Source organism: Giraffa tippelskirchi, chromosome 11 (genome assembly GCF_054371585.1).
Source record: "Giraffa tippelskirchi isolate mGirTip1 chromosome 11, T2T-mGirTip1v1.2.pri, whole genome shotgun sequence".
Taxonomy (NCBI): Eukaryota; Metazoa; Chordata; class Mammalia; order Artiodactyla; family Giraffidae; genus Giraffa; species Giraffa tippelskirchi.
Window position 1 is genome coordinate 8,238,260 of NC_137285.1, and position 19,348 is coordinate 8,257,607.

At 43.8% G+C, this 19,348-nt stretch overlaps 1 protein-coding gene across 12 annotated transcripts in view; it reads right to left on the reverse strand.

Moving 5' to 3' along the window:
* Window positions 1-19,348, reverse strand: part of SART3 (spliceosome associated factor 3, U4/U6 recycling protein) — a 46,125-nt gene that overhangs the window by 19,660 nt on the left and 7,117 nt on the right. For 8 of the 12 annotated variants that reach the window (XR_014069098.1, XR_014069096.1, XR_014069095.1 and 5 more), the window contains exons 2-12: window positions 17,095-17,221; window positions 15,887-15,991; window positions 14,348-14,532; window positions 13,062-13,113; window positions 11,707-11,831; window positions 4,718-4,873; window positions 3,889-4,027; window positions 3,294-3,401; window positions 2,549-2,626; window positions 2,168-2,226; window positions 1,181-1,290 (exon numbers count right to left, since the gene is read on the reverse strand). Coding sequence is in view for 5 of the 12 variants with exons in the window: in XM_081542982.1 (XP_081399108.1) it covers window positions 1,181-1,290; window positions 2,168-2,226; window positions 2,549-2,626; window positions 3,294-3,401; window positions 3,889-4,027; window positions 4,718-4,873; window positions 11,707-11,831; window positions 13,062-13,113; window positions 14,348-14,532; window positions 15,887-15,991; window positions 17,095-17,221 (1,244 nt within the window). In the remaining 7 variants the exon portion in view is untranslated. Of the gene's footprint in view, window positions 1-1,180; window positions 1,291-2,167; window positions 2,227-2,548; window positions 2,627-3,293; window positions 3,402-3,888; window positions 4,028-4,717; window positions 4,874-11,706; window positions 11,832-13,061; window positions 13,168-14,347; window positions 14,533-15,886; window positions 16,045-17,072; window positions 17,222-19,348 lie in introns of all 12 variants that reach the window. The other 4 variants (XR_014069099.1, XM_081542980.1, XM_081542979.1 and 1 more) reach the window with 2 other exon arrangements.

The window sequence follows — 19,348 nt, forward strand, 5'->3', positions numbered from 1 at the left end:
ATGGCATCTGGTCCCAACACTTCAGGGCAAACAGAAGGGGGAAAAGGGAAGCAGTGACAGATTTCCTCTTCTTGGGCTCTAAAAAATCACTGCAGATGAAAATCACAGCCATGAAATTAGAAGCAACTGCTTCTTGGCAGGAAGGCTAAGACAAACCTAGACAGTGTGTTACAAACCAAACACGTCACTTTGCCAACAAAATGAAAAATAGTCAAGACTATGGTCTTTTCATAGTCATGTATGGATGTGAGAGCTGGACAATAAAGAAGGCAGAGCACCGAAAAATTGATGCTTTTGAACTGTGGTACTGGAGAAGACTCTTGAGAGTCCCTTGGAAAGCAAGGAGATCACACCAGTCAATCTTAAAGGATATCAACACTGAATCCTTTTTGCAAGGACTGATGCTGAAGCTCCAATACTTTTAGAGCACCTGATGCAAACAGCTGACTCACTGGAAAAGCCCCTGATGCTGGGAAAGACTGAGAGCAGAAGGAGAAGGGGCAACAGAGAATGAGATGGTTGGATGGCATCACCGAGTCAATGGACATGAACTTAGACAAACTGCAGGAGATGGTGATGGACAGGGAAGCCTGGCGTGCTACAGTTCATGGGGTCTCGAAGAGTGGGACAACTGAACACTTGGCAACTGAACACCACCACCATCCAAGGTATACTGAATTATTCTTTATATCTTCCCTCATATTATAAATATCATTTAAAATAATTTTAGAAATTTAGAATATGTTTACTGTAATTACATCACCATTTCTTAAAAATTTAAGCACAGGAAAGTCTCAAAGAACATACCTAAACCATTTAGCTAAGTGGTTTTATGTGGGTCTGTCACTGCAGAAAATTTGGGGGTTTTTTCCTCTTTGCTTTTCAGTATTTTTAACTATTATAGACAAAGCAAACATTAAAAAAAAAAACAGCTCCCCAAGAAGTCAAATAAAATATTCATGTCCCCAAATCAAAACAAACCCAACTAAGTGGCAAGTACCACATGGCCGTAAGAAAAGCCCAGGCAGCCCCACCCAGTACCCGTCTCTCTAGAGACAGGACCCCGAAGGCAGGCGGCAGCACAGCAGAGCTGCAGTCTGAGCTGTGTGGGCGGGGGCGGGGCCCCAGCCCTGAGGCCGTCACACCTGACAAGCGCCTCCCCTCGGCCCGGGCCGGTTACCTCTCCAGGTTGTAATACTCGAGCCACATGTTGGCGAACTTGGCGTTCCCTCTGGTCATGATGCTGTCCCAGAGCTCCCGTGCTTTCTGCATGTTGTTGCAGAGTCGAGCCTGAACGTGTGAACAGACCGAGTTAAGAAACATACTTCAGACACCGTGCTGAAAACCTCCCATCCCAAAACTATCCATGCTACTCAGCTCCTCAGACGCTGCCAGGCGCCCCCTCCACGGGAACAGCGCGGCCCAGGCACCTCGGCCTTTCTGCAGCATCAAGCCTCAGGCCGTCCACCCATGTCCACCTCGAGAAGCACACGGGTGAGCACACAGGCACTGAGGACAGTGCTGGCCAGGCATCTGGTTTATTTTTATCAAGCCTGAGCTCTAAGTGTTTCATCCGAAGGCCAAGGCAGGGAAAGAAAGACCATCAGAAGCCGACGCTGCCCGCTTCTGCGCCTCGGCTGCTGCATCCTTAACGTGGTTTCAGCACAACCATCCCAGCCACCAACAACCTGACACCGGACTCCCCTCAGAGAGGAGAACACAGGGGCAGGGTCTACGTCTGACTCACCGTGGGGTCCACGATCCAGCAGATATTCAACTTATCATATCCGCTAACTATCTGTGACATCGTCTGTCTTCTACACTAGTTTCAAGTCTTTCCAGCACAGGGACAGGGTCTATCTCATCCCCAGCCCACAGTGAAAGGTCTGGCAAAGTGCTCACGCCTAGAACGCACTCGTCACTGGGGCCCGAAGCAGGAGAAAAGTAACACACGAGTGAGCACCTGGCATGCAGATAACTGCTGTGCAACTTGGCTGGGAGCTCAGATGCCTCCAGATATCAACAAACACGCATTGAGCGAGGTAGATAATGCAGGCCCCTGCAGAGCCTAGGTGGTCATCTGGGACCCAACTCAGCTTCAGCCACGCTATCAGACAAAGGTCCCGCAAAGGTGGGTGAAACTGACAGGTCTGTTAAAAACATTTACCTCAATCCGAGCCCAGTTCTGCATGATCAGGCAGCTCGGGTCTCCGCTTTCATTGAAACCTTGAAGAAGAGAAGTAGATAAAATTAGGAAGTAACTGAGGGACTTCCCTGCTGGTCCAGTGATTATGAATCCACCTTGCAACACAGGGGACATGGGTTCGATTCCTGGTCGGGGGACTAAGATCCCACATGCTTCAGGGCATCTAAGCCTGAGCTCCACAATTAAGAGTCTGTGGGCCACAATGTGTTGCAACTAAGATCCGACACAGGCAAATGAATAAATGTTAAAAGTAAAGAGAATAGCTGAGAGGCAAACCGCCTCTGAAAAGGCCCAGGACCAGAAGAGGAAGCACAAGTGGGCGGGGCAGGAGGGTGCACTCACGCTCCTCCACCTCCTGCTTCAGGTACTCCAGGGCGCGGGCAAACGCGGACCGCAGCTCCTCCAGCTCTTTACTCGAGTCTGTGAGAAAGCGCAGAGCAGGTTCGACTCTCAGACACCACATACCATGTCTTGTCCTGTCCAATCCCACACTGACATCCCCTGGGCTCACGCTGGGGACGCCGAATAGAACACACAGGAGGGGAGGCAGACCCAGGACACAGCATATCACGGACGGTGCAAGGACAAAAGGGCCAGGGGGCCAGGTGGGGCCACAGCGGAGGGGTCTTTCCCGAGCCGGCAGAATGGCCGAAATCCCCCTGCATGAGCAGGCAAGCACAGTGAGGGGGGCGGGGAGGGATGAAGAGCACGGCGGTGCTCTGGGTGCTCTTTTTACGGGGGCAGGAGAGGGGAGAGAGGAAGGCAGGGAATCCCCTGGAGGTTCAACAACTTAAAAGGAACACAGCAATCTCATGTAAGAGAACTATTCAGGACACAGAGAAGGGAGAGAAGGGAGAAATGAGACTGAAGAGGCTGGCAGGAGGCGGCGTAAAAGGTAAGCACCATGACGCTCTCCCTTTAGCCGTCTATGGCGTGACTCACTACAGACTGAAATGGCTACTATTTCTACCAGTGGCTGGTCTACATCACTTGCCCCATCGTGAGGTATTTGGGCCACTGTCTCACCCACCAAAAGACACGCTAAGAAACGGTTCAGTTCTGATAGGAAACACCGGAACTTTGATACCTTGTTTGAAGTCAACCCTTCTCCTCAGGTAATCAAGGTATGCCTGCCAGATCTCCACATAGTCGGTGGCCTGAATGAAGCCAGCGCTGAGAGCTTTCTCAAAGGTCACTAGAGTTGAAGAAAAACCCAGGATTTGTTGTCAATTCAAAAAGAAGCTAATATAAAATTGAGATCATTATAAAAACCTCTACTGACTATAAAACACTATATGGCTTAGAAAACAGTAATAATGGGATGCAACCAAGTGAAATGAGCTAGAGAAATGTTCAGAAGAAAGGCTACCACAGTGGTGCACAAACTGTGTTCTTTCTAGAAAGGGCAAGTCCCACAGGGGGCCCTGCATTAAAGTGCTCCAGGTCAACTGAGCTGGAGAAAAGACCATGACTCCCAGAAAATCATGACTATTAGAACATTAAAAGGTTTTAAGGAGTCAAAAATACAACTAGTTGATCTCTCACTTAGAGCTCTTTTTGTAACTAACACCAAATATCCCAAAATAACCCCTGGGGAAGGCTGATTTAATACTCTGTCACAGCCCAACGTTCCTGAATTGGGACAAAAAGCTTCGACATCTTCCCACAAAAACAATCCGTACCCGAAATCACTCGGTGTTCAACTCCATGTCTTTCCATGGCCAGGAGGTATCGACTCCACAGGGCAACTGTCCATGGGCAGTTTCTAACAGCGCGACTGTGTACAGACAAAACCAAATCCTTTACTTTCAGCTGCCGATCCTATGATAAAGAATGCCAGGGTCAGGAGAGAAATTTTCATTAAGACTTCACCATTCAAGAGACATTCTCAGCAAAACCAAGTAACAAAAGAAATTTCCTTAACATGACTGGTGTCTTCAACAAAGAAATCACCAGGGGTTTGAGGGGAGAAGAGAGAGGTAGAGAAAAACCTACAGATCAAAGAGCTTTAAGAGACACCAGCCAATCCTAATGTATGGACTTAGTCGAGATCCCGATTCAAACCTCTTCTACACATGTACTGAAAGTTACCATCAAAACGGGATCTCTGGGTTTGCTTTAGAATAACATGGAAGAGGGGATAGGTAAGGAAACAGATAAAGCTAGTTAAGATTATAGATCAAACTAGACTAGTGTCATTAGTTAAGTGTTGAAGCTGGGTGATGGGTACTCGTCATTTCATTTTACTGATCTGTCTATATTTATGTATTTAATTGTTCCATAATAACACATTACAAGAAAAATTAATCTGTTATAAAGTCCTCGATAGTAAGGCTATGCCAAATTTTTTTCACACTTAGTGATCAGTTTAAAATAAAACACAAGGAGACTTCCTTAGTGAATCAAGCAGGGAGGAGCAGCACACCGCCAACTCCTGGCACTCTTTCTGATTTTAAGTAGAACCTAAACTGGTAAAAATAAAATGAGATTAGAACAGGTAGGTTATCTTACTAGGTACTGACTGTAACGGATCCATAAGTCTGGAACAAGGCAATTCTCAACCAGGGCGCGCTCAAAGATCAACTGAATCCGGGCGGGGTCGCCAATTTTCATCTCAAAATCGATGTATGCTTGATACTCGGCCAGCCTGGGCGCTTCAGCTTGCAGCTGGGGCAAAGGAGAATGGCAGTGAAGTTGCAATGGGCTACGTGACACTGTCGGACAGCACACACGTCCATAGTAAACCATGGCGAGAACGGCCACAGCAAGATAAGGATCACCAATCCCCACTCTCAGAGCCTCCGAACATCGGATCTGCAAGTCTGACGGACAGAATGTGAGCCCAAAGTGCCACCTCACAGCAAGAGTTACAGAGGCTCCATAATTCCTTTTCTAAATCCATTCCTAGATCACAGAGAATTGAAACCACTCATCAACCAGGAACTGCATGAAAGAGAAATACCTGGCCAATGACCACTGCTAGCCATCTTCCGAAACAGATAACACTTTCTTGGCCTACTGAGTGGGGTGAATGCAACCACACCAGAGTGACTTGAGGTCCTGCGTCATTTCACGCTTGTCACTCCAAGTATCAGCTCCTGCCAGAGTACAGGTACACGCAGGAGACAGAGGAGGCTATATATGATCAATGTGTACTGATCCAAAGACATACAGTCAAAATTCTTTTTAGACAAAATCCTCTTATTCAATTTATTCTCTTCTCAGCCACTCTCTGCTGATGGTCAAAACAAAACTCACCTGGCCAAGGATTTCATGAATGAGGCTTCGTGAAATATGGTGGTGTTGTGTTAGTCGCTCACTTATGTCCAACTCTTTGCAAACCCCATGGACTGTAGCCTACCAGGCTCCTCTGTCCATGGAATTCTCCAGGCAAGAATACTGGAATGGGTTGCCATTCCCTTCTCCTGGGGATCTTCCTGACCCAGGGATCGAACCCAGGTCTCCTGCATCGCAGGAAGATTCTTTACCATCTGAGCCACCAGAAAAGCCCCCTGTGAGACACAACTAAATACCAACCATTCACATGTGAAAAAGAGAGTGCTCATGCAGGCCAGCAAGAGAGCACACGTGCTCTGATCTCAGAAAGACGATACTGGAGAGGCTCAGCTTCTACTCAATAATGACAAAAATCAGTTACCCAGACACACTGTGCCACTGAAAATGGCAGAAAATACTAGACTGAATATTGAAAAAAAAAAAAATCTTGCCAACCAACCAACTGGGAAAGAAACAAGAAATACCACAAACAAAATCTACATGAAGGTGGTTAAGCTAAGGGAAGGCTAAGCTTTTGCCAGTTTAAGAGATAATATTAAGAATTTGATCTTTACAACAATCCTAGGAGGCAGTTATCATTTCAATCCCACCTGACATTTGAGGAAACCAAGTCACAGGAGTCAAGTTCTAGCCCACAGCTAAAAGCTGTGTTCTCACTCACCAGCCCATTAAAGATAACAAAAACAGAGCCAAGAAGTCCAACAAAACTTAAGCAGGATAAATACAAAGAAATCCACACACCTGGCCCTACTGTAACCAAACTGCCAGACATCAAACCAAACCAATGACATCTTGGGACTTCACTGGTGGTTCAGTGGTTAGGACACCGCTCTTCAAATGTGGGGAAAGAGGGTTTGATCCCTGGCCAGGGAACTAGAATCCTACATGTGCAGCCAAAAAATAGAAAAATAAAACAAAAACAAACAAAAGACAATGACATCTTCAAACTGGCCAGAGAAGAAACAAGAATTTCCTCTCAAGAAGCACGATTAAGACAGTTGACTTCTCAGTAGCACAACAGAAGCCAGAAAGACGAATTTAACTGCTCAGAGAACAGAACTGTCAGTCTAGAATGCTATATCCTGAGAAATTAACTCTCAAGGAGAACAAAGACCTCTTAAATAAAAACAGAAAATCTATTACAAGCAAATATCCAAGCACATGACACTAAAGGGTGGACTTGAAGCAAAGGAAAAGTGACTCCAAGTGAAAGATCTAGGATGTGAGAAGAAAGAGGAAGCAAAGAAAGTGGGAAACGTACGCAGTAAATGTAACCACACAGGTGCTGCAAAATGCAGCATTAACCGTGACTTGTGGGTCAACTAAAACATAAGAAACACAAGAAAACAAAAGCGTAAGTCTGAGGAGTGGTAAGTTAAATCAGAAATATTTTAAGATCAAGAAAAGGGGATAAAGGCCATTTATAAATAATACTGTGTATTATTGTCAACACAGAAAACTTTCCCAAATCTATACATTACCAGTATTAATAAGGATTAAACAAGTTTAATTAAAATATCACTAAAAAATTTCATTTTATATACCAGGAACAAACAGCTAGAATGGAAAATCTTTAAAAAGATATTGCTTACAGCAGTATCAAAAACACTTAGAAATACATCTAAAAATGTGCTCAAGGCACTGGATAAATTTATAAGACCTCACAGAAAGATAAGACCTAAACAGCAGAGGCCTATACCGTGTTCATGAACTAACACCAAAAAAAGATGTCTTTTTCATCACAGGGGACTGGAATGCGAAAGTAAGAAGTCAAGAGACACCTGGACTAACAAACAGGAAAGTTTGGCCTTGAAGTACAAAATGAAGCAAGGCAAAGGTTAACCAAGTTTTGCCAAGAGAATGCATCGGTCATAGCAAACACACTCTTCCAACAACACAAGAGATGATTCTACACATGAAATTCACCAGATGGTCAATACCGAAATCAGATTGATTATAGTCTTTGCAGCCGAAGATGGAGAAGCTCCATACAGTCAGCAAAAACAAGACCTGGAGCTGACTGTGGCTCAGACCATGAGCTCCTTATTGCAAAATTCAGACTTAAACTGAAGAAAGTAGGAAAAACCACTAGGCCATTCAGGTATAACCTAAATCAAACCTCTATACATAGGAAGTGACAAATAGGTTCAAGGGATCAGATCTGATAGACAGAGTGCCTGAAGAACTATGGACAGAGGTTTGTAAAACTGTACAGGAGGCAGTGAGCAAAACCATCCCCAAGAAGAAGAAAGGCAAAATGGTTCTCTGAAGAGGTCTTACAAATAGCAGAAAAAAGAAGAGAAGCAAAAGGCAAAGGAGAAAAGGAAAGATAAACCCATCTGAATGCAGAGTTCCAAAGAACAGAAAGGAGAGAGAAGAAAGCGTTCCTAAGTGAACAATGCAAAGAAAGAGAGGAAAACAAAAGAAGGGAAAGACTAGAGATCTCTTCATGAAAATCAGATACCAAAGGAACATTTCATGCAAAGATGGGCACAATAAAAAACGGTATGGACTGGACAGAAGCAGAAGATACTAAGAAGTGGCAAGAACTGTACAAAAAGCTCTTAAGGACCCAGATAACCACAATGGTTATGCTCCCTCACCTAGAGCCAGATATCCTAGAGTGTGAAGTCAAGTAGGCCTTAGGAAGTATTACCACAAACAAAGCTAGTGGAAGTGATGGAATTCCAGCTGAGCTACTTAATCTAAAAGATGGTGCTGTTAAAGTACTGCACTCAATATGCCCAACAAATCTGGAAAACTCAGCAGTGGCCACGGGACTGGAAAAGGTCAGTTTTCATTTCAATCCCAAAGAAGAGCAATGTCAAAGAATGTTCAAACTACCACACAACTGCACTCATTTCACATGCTAGCAAGGTAATGCTAAAAATCCTTCAAGCTAGGATTCAACAGAACGTGAACTGAGAACTTTCAGGTGTTCAAGCTGAATTTAGAAAAGGCAGAGGAGCCAGAGATCATATTGCCAACATCTGCTGGATCATAGAAAAAACAAGGGAATTCCAGAAAAACATCTACTTCTGTTTCGTTGACTATGCTCAAGCCTTTGACTGTGTGAACCACAACAAACTGTGGAAAATTCTTCATGAGATGGGAATACCAGACCACCTGCCTCCTGAGAAACCTGGATGCAGGTCAAGAAGCAACAGTCAGAACCAGACAGAGAACAGTGGACTGCTTCAAAACTGGGAAAGGAGTACGTCAAGGTTGTATATCGTCACCTTGTCTATTTAATGTATATGCAGAGTACATCATGCAGAATGCTGGCTGGAGAAATCGCAAGCTGGAATCAAGACTGCTAGGAGAAATATCAGTAACTTTAGATATGCAGATGATACCACCTTTATGGCAGAAAGCAAAGAGTAAGTAAAGAGCCTTAATGAAGGTGAAAAGGAGAGTGAAAAAGCTGGCTTAAAACTCAACATTCAAAAAACTAAGATCATGGCATCCAGTCCCATCACTTCATGGCAAATAGATGGAGAAACAATGGAAACAGTGACACACTTCATTTTCTTGGGCTCCAAAATCACTGCAGATGGTGACTGTAGCCATGAAATTAAAAGACACGTGCTCCTTGAAAGAAAAGCTATGACAAACCTAGACAGCATATTAAAAAGCAGAGATATCACTTTGCTGACAAAGGTCCTTATAGTCAAAGCTATGGTTTTTCCAGTAGCTATATACAGATGTGAGAGTTGGACCAGAATGAAAGCTGAGCACCAAAGAATTGACGCTTTCAAACTGTGGTGCTGGAGAACACTCTTGAGAGTCCCTTGGACAGCAAGGGGATCAAACCAGTCTATCCTAAAAGAAATCAACCTTGAATATTCAATGGAAGGACTGATGCTGAAGCTCCAATAACTTTGACCACCTGATGCGAAGAGCCAACTGATTGGAATCAATCCTGATGCTAGGAAAGATTGAAGACAGGAGGAGAAGCAGGCGACAGAGGATGAGGTGGCTGGACGGCACCATCAACTCAGTGGACATAAGTCTATGCAACCCCCAGGGGATAGTGAAGGACAGGGAAGCCTGGCGTGCTGCAGTCCATGGGGTCACAAAGAGTCAGACACTATTGAGTGACTAAACAACAACAACATACCATGTTCACAGATTGGAAGGTTCAATATTTAAAAGATGCAAATGCTTCCCCAAATTGATCTACAGATTCAATGCAATTCCAATAAAAAATTCAAAGCAATCCCCTGGCGGTCCAGTGGTTAGGACCCTATGCTCTCACTGCCAAGGGTCCAAGTTCAGTCCCTGGTCCGGGAACTAAGATCCTACATGCCGCATAGTGTGGTCAAATAAAAAAAAGAATAGTAACAATAATATTATTAGTAGAACTTGAAAAACTGATTCTCATTCTTAACGGAAGCATTAAGAGCTAAAGAAAGCCAACGCCCTCTTGAAGAGGAACGGCATGAATGGGACTCATGCTACCGAAGATCAAAACTTAATTATAAAACCATCACATTATTACAACAGTGTAACATAAACCAGTGGGGTAGAACAGAGAGCCCAGAAATAGACCCACACAGAAATAGACAGCTAATCCCTGACAGGCATGGGGCAACACATGAGTGAGAGGTGGGGAGAATTATCAAAGTCAGCACTGAACAACTGTTTCTTTACATGAAAAATGAATTGAACCCCCGCCTCAGACCATTCCCAAAGATCCATCCCAGACGAAAGCTGAAAGACAAACAAAACCATAAACTTTCAGAAGAAAAACAGAGCTAAGTCGATTAGTGACCCCAGAGTACAGAGAGAATTCTTAAGCACAAATCCTAAGGGAAAGAATGATAAATCCAATTACATTAAAATTAAGAACTGTTCATTGGGCTTCCCTGGTGGCTCAGTGGTAAAGAATCCGCCTGCCAATGCAGGAGATGTGGGCTGGATGCCTGGTGTGGGAAGACCCACGTACCCAAGAACAACTAAGCCTGTGCGCCACAACTACTGAGCACAACTACTGAGCTCCACAACAACAGGCCACCACAGTGAGAAGGCCGCACCCCAAAACTAGAGAGTAGCCCCACTCTCCGTAACTAGAGAAAAGCCCACGCAGCAACAAAGACCCAGCACAGCCAAAAATAAGTAAAATTACCTAAAAAAAAAAAAAAAAAGAACTAGTCATCAAAACATGCCACTGGGGAAAAAAATGGCAACGACAAGCCACCAACTTGGGAGGAAGAAATTGCAATACGTGCAACCAAAAGTATGAATTAAGACCCAGGACACCCAGATATCAATTAGAAAAAATTTGACAAACCAAAACAAAAATGAGTCAAAGATTTTAACAGCTACTTCAAAGATTTTTTTTTTTAAAAAGGAATTCTGAGGTGTGAAAAGATGCTCAATTTCATTAGTAATGAAAGGGAAATGGAAATTAAAACTGTACTTTCAAATCCATGAGACTGGCTAAAATGTAAGTATGTCAATATCCCAGCTGGCAGGGCAACGAGAAAGCTAAGCTACTGCCGGCAGAAGCAGCGACTGACAGCCTGGAAACAGTTCAGCACCACCTCGGACCCAGCACTTCCTTCCATTGTGACATAAGTACCTCAACAATTCCTACATATGTGCCTAAAGAAACTCTTTACCAAGAGATGTTTGAGAATCATCAGAACAATTCTCCTCCTCCTAGCAAAACACTGGATACAACCCAACTACCTATGAACAGGATAGTTCAACTACCTGTGAACAGACAACTTTACAGTAGTGAAAACAAATGGACTGTAACTATATTTATCCACATGAGTAAAACTCAAAGACATCTTGAATACAAGAAAATACACAGCCTGATTCTATTATACAAAAGTTCAAAAACAAGCAAAATTAAACAATACATTAAGGATATGTTCGTAGGTTGTAAAACTATAAAGACAAGCAAGGGGATGATGACCACACAAGTCAGGAAAGGGATTACCTCTCGGGAGAGGGAGGAGGAGGCAATCGGAGAGGGGCACAGAGGAGACTTCTAAGGGACTGGCAATGCGCTATTTCTTAACCTGGGTGGTGGGTACATGGATGTTCACTTTATTATCAGGATGTAAACTGAATGTACACATTTATCCACTCTACACATTTCACAATAAACAAAGATACTGTTTTACTTGCAACTGTGGGTTTAGGGAAAAGCTGGTAGAGAGACGTTTATTGTAAAAGGGGCCAACACTCACCAGGGCTTCCTCATAGGGTTTGTATTTCTCCAGCTGCTGTAGTGCTTTGTTGTAGTTCTGAATTACCAACTCTGGAATGGGGTCTTCGGACCATTCCTCATACTCTGCAAACGTTGCTTCCATATCTATTGAGAGATGGAGTCAGTCCTGTGGGTCTGGCTGTTGGGTTTTATCAACTCAAACACCGAGTAAACTCTGAGACAGGTGCCCCGGGCCCCTCCCGCATCTGTGGCCACAGGCTCTTACTGATCGAACCTTGAGCTCTTCTGCTGAGCCCTGAATTGGCCCCAGACTCTGTCTTGAAGCACCATCCTGGGCAGCCCTACCAGCTAATCCATCCATCAGAGTAAATGAAACTAACAGCAAGGCTATAACCACACTTATCTACCGCTTCCTATGTTCTAATACTTCACACCCATTACCTCATTCAATCCTCACAATTCCGCAAGGGAGGCTCTACCATGATCCCCACGTTGCGGGTGAGGGTCGCGTCACCCGGCCACAGGCAGTGGCGGAGCGAGGCTCTGAACCCAGGCAGTCTTCTGGCTCAAGCTCATGCTCACTCCCCCTGCTGCTCTGTCTCACACTGGTATGTGAGGTGAAATGGACAAGCCAGCTCCGCTCTAGCCTTTTCTGCTTGTCACCCAAGGATTCAACTGGAGAGCACAATTTGTCAAATCAAACCCAAATAAACCAGGAAGTAAAGAGAGAAGTAACACCTGGGTTCAAGTAAAGTCGCTCGGAGGTTCCGAGGGTGTGCGGTGCATAACCACATCCGGGGAACAGACAAGATGGTGGCATCAAACTGCTCCCACGCTTGGGAAAGTCCTCCCAGTGATTCTTGTATTCAAGCTCCACGGTGCTTTGGCTTGCCAAAGTATGTTCGCACGAAAAAGAATCTTTCCCAACCCCCCAAAAATTCAGACAGAGCTACTCCAATCGACTGTGCTCATGAACCAAATCACCTCCACAGAAGTAACGTAAGCCCACGTAAAATATCCACCCTGTAACGGAGGTTTCTTCTGAAGAGAAAATGCTTATGACAGAACTCTTGTTCCATGAAGTTCCCCCAGAAAACACAGGGGGTCAGCTTCCCCAGTCCTTTCAGAGACCCTATCTCTGCCCACCCCTGCACCATGTCTTAACATAGGAAACTGAGAGTCCCGCCTCTGACCCTCACAGCTCTCCTGAGCGTTAACAATCCAAGATACACTTTTACCCAGGGCCTTGTCAATGGTGACACTGTCCAACGAGAAAACAAACGCAGGCCATGTTTGCCTCACGAGATGCTGGGAAAGGCCTAATCATACAACATGCCCCAAAGCGCCGACTGCTGATGGGGCAGTTTCTCTTACCGTAGAGTGGGATCGCCAGCTGTCGCCGGAAGAGACTATGGACTTTCTCCAGCTGTGAATCAAAGGTTTGTTCCCAGTCAGAAGGGGAAAGGAAGCCAGCCATGGGCTAAAGAAGCAAACCCGTAGTAAATGACAAACTTTGGTTCTGCCTACTTCAAAAAATATTTCAGCACATTTTTAGCTCACACTAAAAAAAATTCATAGGACCCATTATACATGACGTATTATGCCAAACGCTGTAAGAGGCTCAAATGTCAATGTTATCTCTACCAAGTGATGGTGATGGGGAGAGCAAGAAAGAATCTAAGAAATGGACCCAAATGACTATCATGAGATAGGACAGAGGCATCTCAAGTATCAAAGGCTCGTGGCTCGCTTCAGGCTGGTTTTAGGGCTGCCTGCAGCTATCAAGGGAGCAAGTCAGAAAAGACTCCTGGAGGAGCTGGCACTGGGGACACGCCTGCAGGCTCTCCGGAGTAACGAGACAGAAACAGTCTCCCGGATGAACGAGCAGCATGAATCAAAGCCCAGAGGCAGAAACTGCAGGAACACTGAGGGGGGCACCTCAGTGAGGGTGGGGGGCAGGCACCACTGCACTTTCTGCAACAGGGACTCAGTCCGGACAGGCCTGGGCTCTTGTAATCATGATGATCTAATTAATACAGGGCTCCACTGCGTACCAACAACCATGTGGTCACACACATAGTGGGAGAGAGACACTGGGGAGTGGACTCTAAAATTCTATAAATCATAGTCTAGTCTAAAAAAATGCAATCATGATGAGGTCAAATCTCTCATAGTTACTATGGGACACGCTCTATATATACAGTGTACAAGGATAACCAAGTCACCCCTTCAAAATTATATATATATTAACATAATTTATATTTATATATTGAAATTTATATTTTATATTAATATAAATTATTTTATATTACATTAGTAGATAACACATATTCACATAATTTATATTTATATATTATATTAATATAATTTATATATCATATTAATACATAATTTGGGGGGATGACTTGGTTATTCTTATACATTCACCTGGAACCATAACTAAAACAGCAGTATTTTTAAATACTATGAAAAGCTTGTAGGGTCATCTGCTTTTTAGTCAAGGAAGACATTCTTACTATTCCACAAAGATACGTGATTTTATTTGCTTTATTGCCCATTCACTAAGGGATGGGCAAAGGCCGTTTTGTTAACTGTGTTCTTCCAAGACCACTAACGAAGACTGGTAAGCAGCTGATAGAAGGCAAGCACTGGGCACTCACCCGGGCAGCTTCCACGATGGCGCTTTCAAACTCCCGGTATGCCTCCCAGATGGCGAGTCCCTTGGTCATGTGTAACCCGACGGACGAGAGAGCCCTTTCAAACACAGAGCGGACTTTCTCGAGGCCACCTTTCTGACCAATCCCGCCGACCGAGTACTGGCCATATTCTAGCCAAATGTTAGGACCTAAAAATGAGAAGTATATTCAGCATAGGAAATGCCCAAATGTCAAAACTTTTGTTCTGATGTAAACAGAAGAAATGAGCCCACTGAAAAAGTCCTCATTCATGGAGAAAGAGAACAGCATCACTGACAGGCATTCCACGTTACCTGTACCAACACTACAGCCTGAGAAGACAGTCTACCTAACATTCCTACGAAGTATCATCAGCAAGACCTGACTATGTAAACAGTACATGCCAGGTGGTAATATATAATTTTATGACTGGTTATAAAGCTGATTTATTAAAATTGAAGGAACCCTTAACAGATTTCAATGAAAATAGTTAGAAATCTGAGTGAATTTTCCGAAAGACTGCAAAGCCTAGAATTTTCCGAAAGACTGCAAAGCCTAGAATTTTCCAACTTTTAAATTTTGATCCATTTTTAAGCCTTCTGGTTGAAATGAAAAAACAAAATTTAAAGTACCAATCCTGTTACCAGAGATTTTAAATCTCTAAAACACAACAAAGAGACCTGGCTGCCTTGTTTCTTTCCCTCTTTAACAAACTTTCTGTATGCTCACTTCTGCAGCTTTAAAACTAATGAATTAAACTCTTTATAAATGCATTGTTTTTTACCATACACATTTGCCTATTACGGAGAAGGCAATGGCACCCCACTCCAGTACCCTTGCCTGGAAAATCCCATGGACGGAGGAGCCTGGTAGGCTGCAGTCCACGGGGTCGCGAAGAGTGGGACGTGACTGAGCGACTTCACTTTCACTTTTCACTTTCATGCATTGGAGAAGGAAATGGCAACCCACTCCAGTGTTCTTGCCTGGAGAATCTTAGGGACGGGGGAGCCTGGTGGGCTACAGTCCATAGGGTCGCAAAGAGTCAGACACGACTGAAGTGACTGAGCACGCATGTACTACAGTCATAAGGTACTGGGGGAAACTCGATCAAGGAAGTACACAAGACCTCTCTCTACCATCTTCACAAATTCCTATAAATCTATAATAATTTCAAAATTTCAAGTTTTTTTAGTATTGGGGGAAAACAAGCATTCTAAAATTCCATTCAATATATACAAGGTAACCTTCAGTCACCTGGAAATATCAGCTAAGTTCTCCCTGGAGATGAATGCTAGGGGCGAGGATATTCACCTTCTCCCTTCAACTGTTTCTTCCACGTGTACTGTGAAACCAAAAGCCTCAACTGAAAACCACAGACAATGAAGATAATAACTGCACTCCAATCTTTCCCACTGCTGGTCGAAGGACTTTTCCGGGGCAGCACCTCACGGTGTGATCCCGCAGCCGAGAGGGACACGAGGGAAGCCTGCCAGACACACCGGGGCCAGCCCGCAGGGAACTCACAGATATAATCCTTCACCGCTCTCTCGAAGAGGTCGTACACGTGCTCCCGGTCCAGGCCGTCCATGGCCATGCTGATCTCGTCGTGCAGCCACTCCAGCCAGAGCTCTGCAAGACACCCGCGCCCTGCGTCACTGCCCGTCCCCCCGCCCCAAAGGCGGCTGAAAGCAGGGACCGCGCCTCGAGGCATCAGCACACAAAGGTTTTGTCTGCCTCGTACAACCTGGCCCAGTTCAGAGAAATGCAATTCTTACAACCTGCAGCAAGCACATACAAGGTTTACGCTTCCAAGTAAGATCAAATCACTTAAGTCATAATATCCCTATAGCTACCGGGCACTTTATATTCTGCAAAGTACTTACACACTTTCTCTTTCAATATCTATCTCATTCCTGTGAGGCAGCCAACAGTAACACTAGTAACAATGGCATCTATCAAAGCATTTATGACACGCCAAGCACGTGTTAAGCGCTGCACACAGAATGCCTTCTAGGCAGAAACTACTGTTATCCCCATCGTACTGCTGGGAAAACTGAGTCTTCGAATGCTTATATAATGTGCTTAAATGTCACACAGCTAGAAAGACATCTGAAAGGCAATCGGATTTCAGCTTCTACACTCTGCAGTCAAGCTTTGTGGGAGGGAGAGGGGGACAGTGCTGGATCTAGGATCTGTGTTAACCCACTTGTCCCTAAAAGGTCAATTACATATACTCACAGAGATGTAACTACAAACATGCTTGGCGTAATCACATTTCAAATAAGCAAGTAAGTAGAAATAACTTAAATGCCCAACTACTGTGGAACAAATAAGGTATGAAACATTTAAATTAAAAACTGCTTATGAAAGTTTAGTTATACTACAGTTACAATTATCTGTTTCTGAGAGAACAGATTAAATACATAAATACCAGAATGGGAATCAGAAAGGGAATGGGGAAATTTTAATTACATAGAAATATTTTATTGTAACATTACGATAAAGAAATCAAGATTTGAAATGTGACTCAGTATTGCACGACCATGACTATATTTAGCAAAAACCTAGAAGATGATAAACTAAAAGTCGCTGACTTTGGATGGATTTTCTTCTTTCCACTACACTTATCTGTTCCGAATTTTTTATAAGGAGCATGTCCCACTTTCAGCACAGAAAAAAAGACTCTTCGATTCTCTGTGTTTATGAAAACAACTCGACTGCGGAAGCGCTACCTTCGGTCAAAGGGAAGATCTCGCTCATCTTCTGGCGCGCCATCCTCACTTTGGTCAGCTCCCCTTCCAGCCGGAGCAACCGGATCAGGTCCACGTGGCAATTGTAGTCATAGACATTGATAGACAGCTGGAACGAAAAGGAACACAGGTGGAAATTTAGAATGCGATCATCAAAATAACTCCGCTTCTGTCACCACTGGTGAAAGCACATGCCTGCTACAAGCACAAAATATGTGTTTTCTGGAAGAGACAAAAACAGCAAGGCAACATTTCCCTCAGGAAGAGGGAGAAAAATATACAAGAGACTTTTTTTTTTTTCTGGCCACACCACTTGGCGCGTGTGATCTTACTTCCCTGACCAGGGGTTGAACCTGGGCCCCTGGCAGAGTCCTAACCACTGGACCTCCAGGGAATTCTGAGAGACTTTTTAAAAATGTAACACTCCTTCAAATCTGCTAAAGGTCCTGTCAGAACACACTTGGTCCTCCCAGAAATACAGGGAACAGTCTAATGAAACAAACACGAAGTGTGACCTGAAGCAAGTCACTCACTTTTCTAAGCTTCCGTTTTCTCATCTGTGAAATGGGACAAACCGCTAGATTGTGGGAATTCTGAAAGGTAATTCAGCATCACACTGTAGCACATGCCGGGGACATTAGTAAGAGCTCTTTTCTTTTACTAAACAAACAAATGAAAATCCCTACCAGGAGACACAAGGATGGTGACAGACTGGTACCAGAGGAAGCGGAGTGACGGGTACAAAAAGATTTATTTCAAACTTTTCAAACTAAAAGTTAATAAATTAAGATCATTGCTTCCAAAGACACTGGACATCTGAAATAAAGGAAAACTAAAAGGATTTATCACTAGCAGGCTTTTACTCTTAAATAGTTAAAGGAATTTCTTCAAAGAGAAGGAAAATGATAAGAGAAATCTTGGAGCATCAGGAAGGAAGAAAGAGCAGAAATACAGGTAAGCACAACTAATGAAACTTCTCTTCTTGATTCTTCTAAATTGTATGTGATAACGGAAATAATTTTAAGACTATCTGATACCCAAAACAATGACATTAAAAAGGAAGAGTGGTAAAGAGAACTAAATGGAAGGAATATTTCAACACTTTACTCAGGGATAAAACACAGATGCCATGTAAATCAAATACACTGAAATACTCACAGCAACCACTAAGAAACTTGACAGAGCAAGCCTCTAAAAACTGGTATGAGCAACCAAGCTGGAATCCAAAGAATGGTCAGGGAACCCATACAAAGGCGAGAAGAGAAACAGGAGAACAAGAAACACAGGAAACAAACAGAAAAGAATAGAATGTCAGGCTTTAGACCTAATATATCAATAATTACCTTTAAAGTACCTGGTCTAAACATACTAATTAAAAGGCAGAGAATAGCAGAGTGAATAAAAACACAACCTACCTGAATGCTGATTACAAGAAACTCACTTCAAATTTAAGTAAAAGGATAGGGGGCTTCCCTGGTGGCTCAGTGGTTAAAAAAAAAAAAATCCACCTGCCAATGCGAAAACATGAGTTCGAGCCCTGATCCAGGAAGATCCCACACGCGCACAACAACTAAGTCCATTGCCGAGCCTGTGCTGTAGAGCCCGAGAAGCCGCACCTACTGAAAGCCATGCGCCCCAGGGCCTGTGTCCGCAACAAGAGGAGCCACGGCAATGAGAAGCCCACACACCACAATTACAGAGCAGCCTCCACTCACCACAACTAGAGAAAAGCCTGCACAGCAACAAAGACCCAGCACAGCCAAAAATAAATAAGCAAATAAAATTATACGAGGTAGAAGGATGGGGCAAGATCTAGCATGCAAACAAACAAAAAGAAGCAGAGGTGGCTATACTAATATCACATAAAATAGATTTTAGAGCAAAGAAAATTATCAGAGATAAAATAGGACATTACGTAATGATAAAAGGATCAACCCACCAGGAAGACAAAACAATCCTAAACGTGCAGGCACCAAACAACAGAATCTCAAAATAGAGGAAGCAAAAACTGAGACAGCTAAAAGAAGAAACAGACATATCCACAATTTCAACAGCCCCCACTCAGAAACTAAAACAACTATCAGATTATCAGCAAGGATATAAAAGAACTCAACACCACCATTAACCAACATGATCTAATTGCTATATAAAGAACACCCTACCCAACAATAACAGAGTAACACAGTCTTCTCAAGTGCCCAAGTTACATTCACTGGGACCATATCCTGGGCCATAA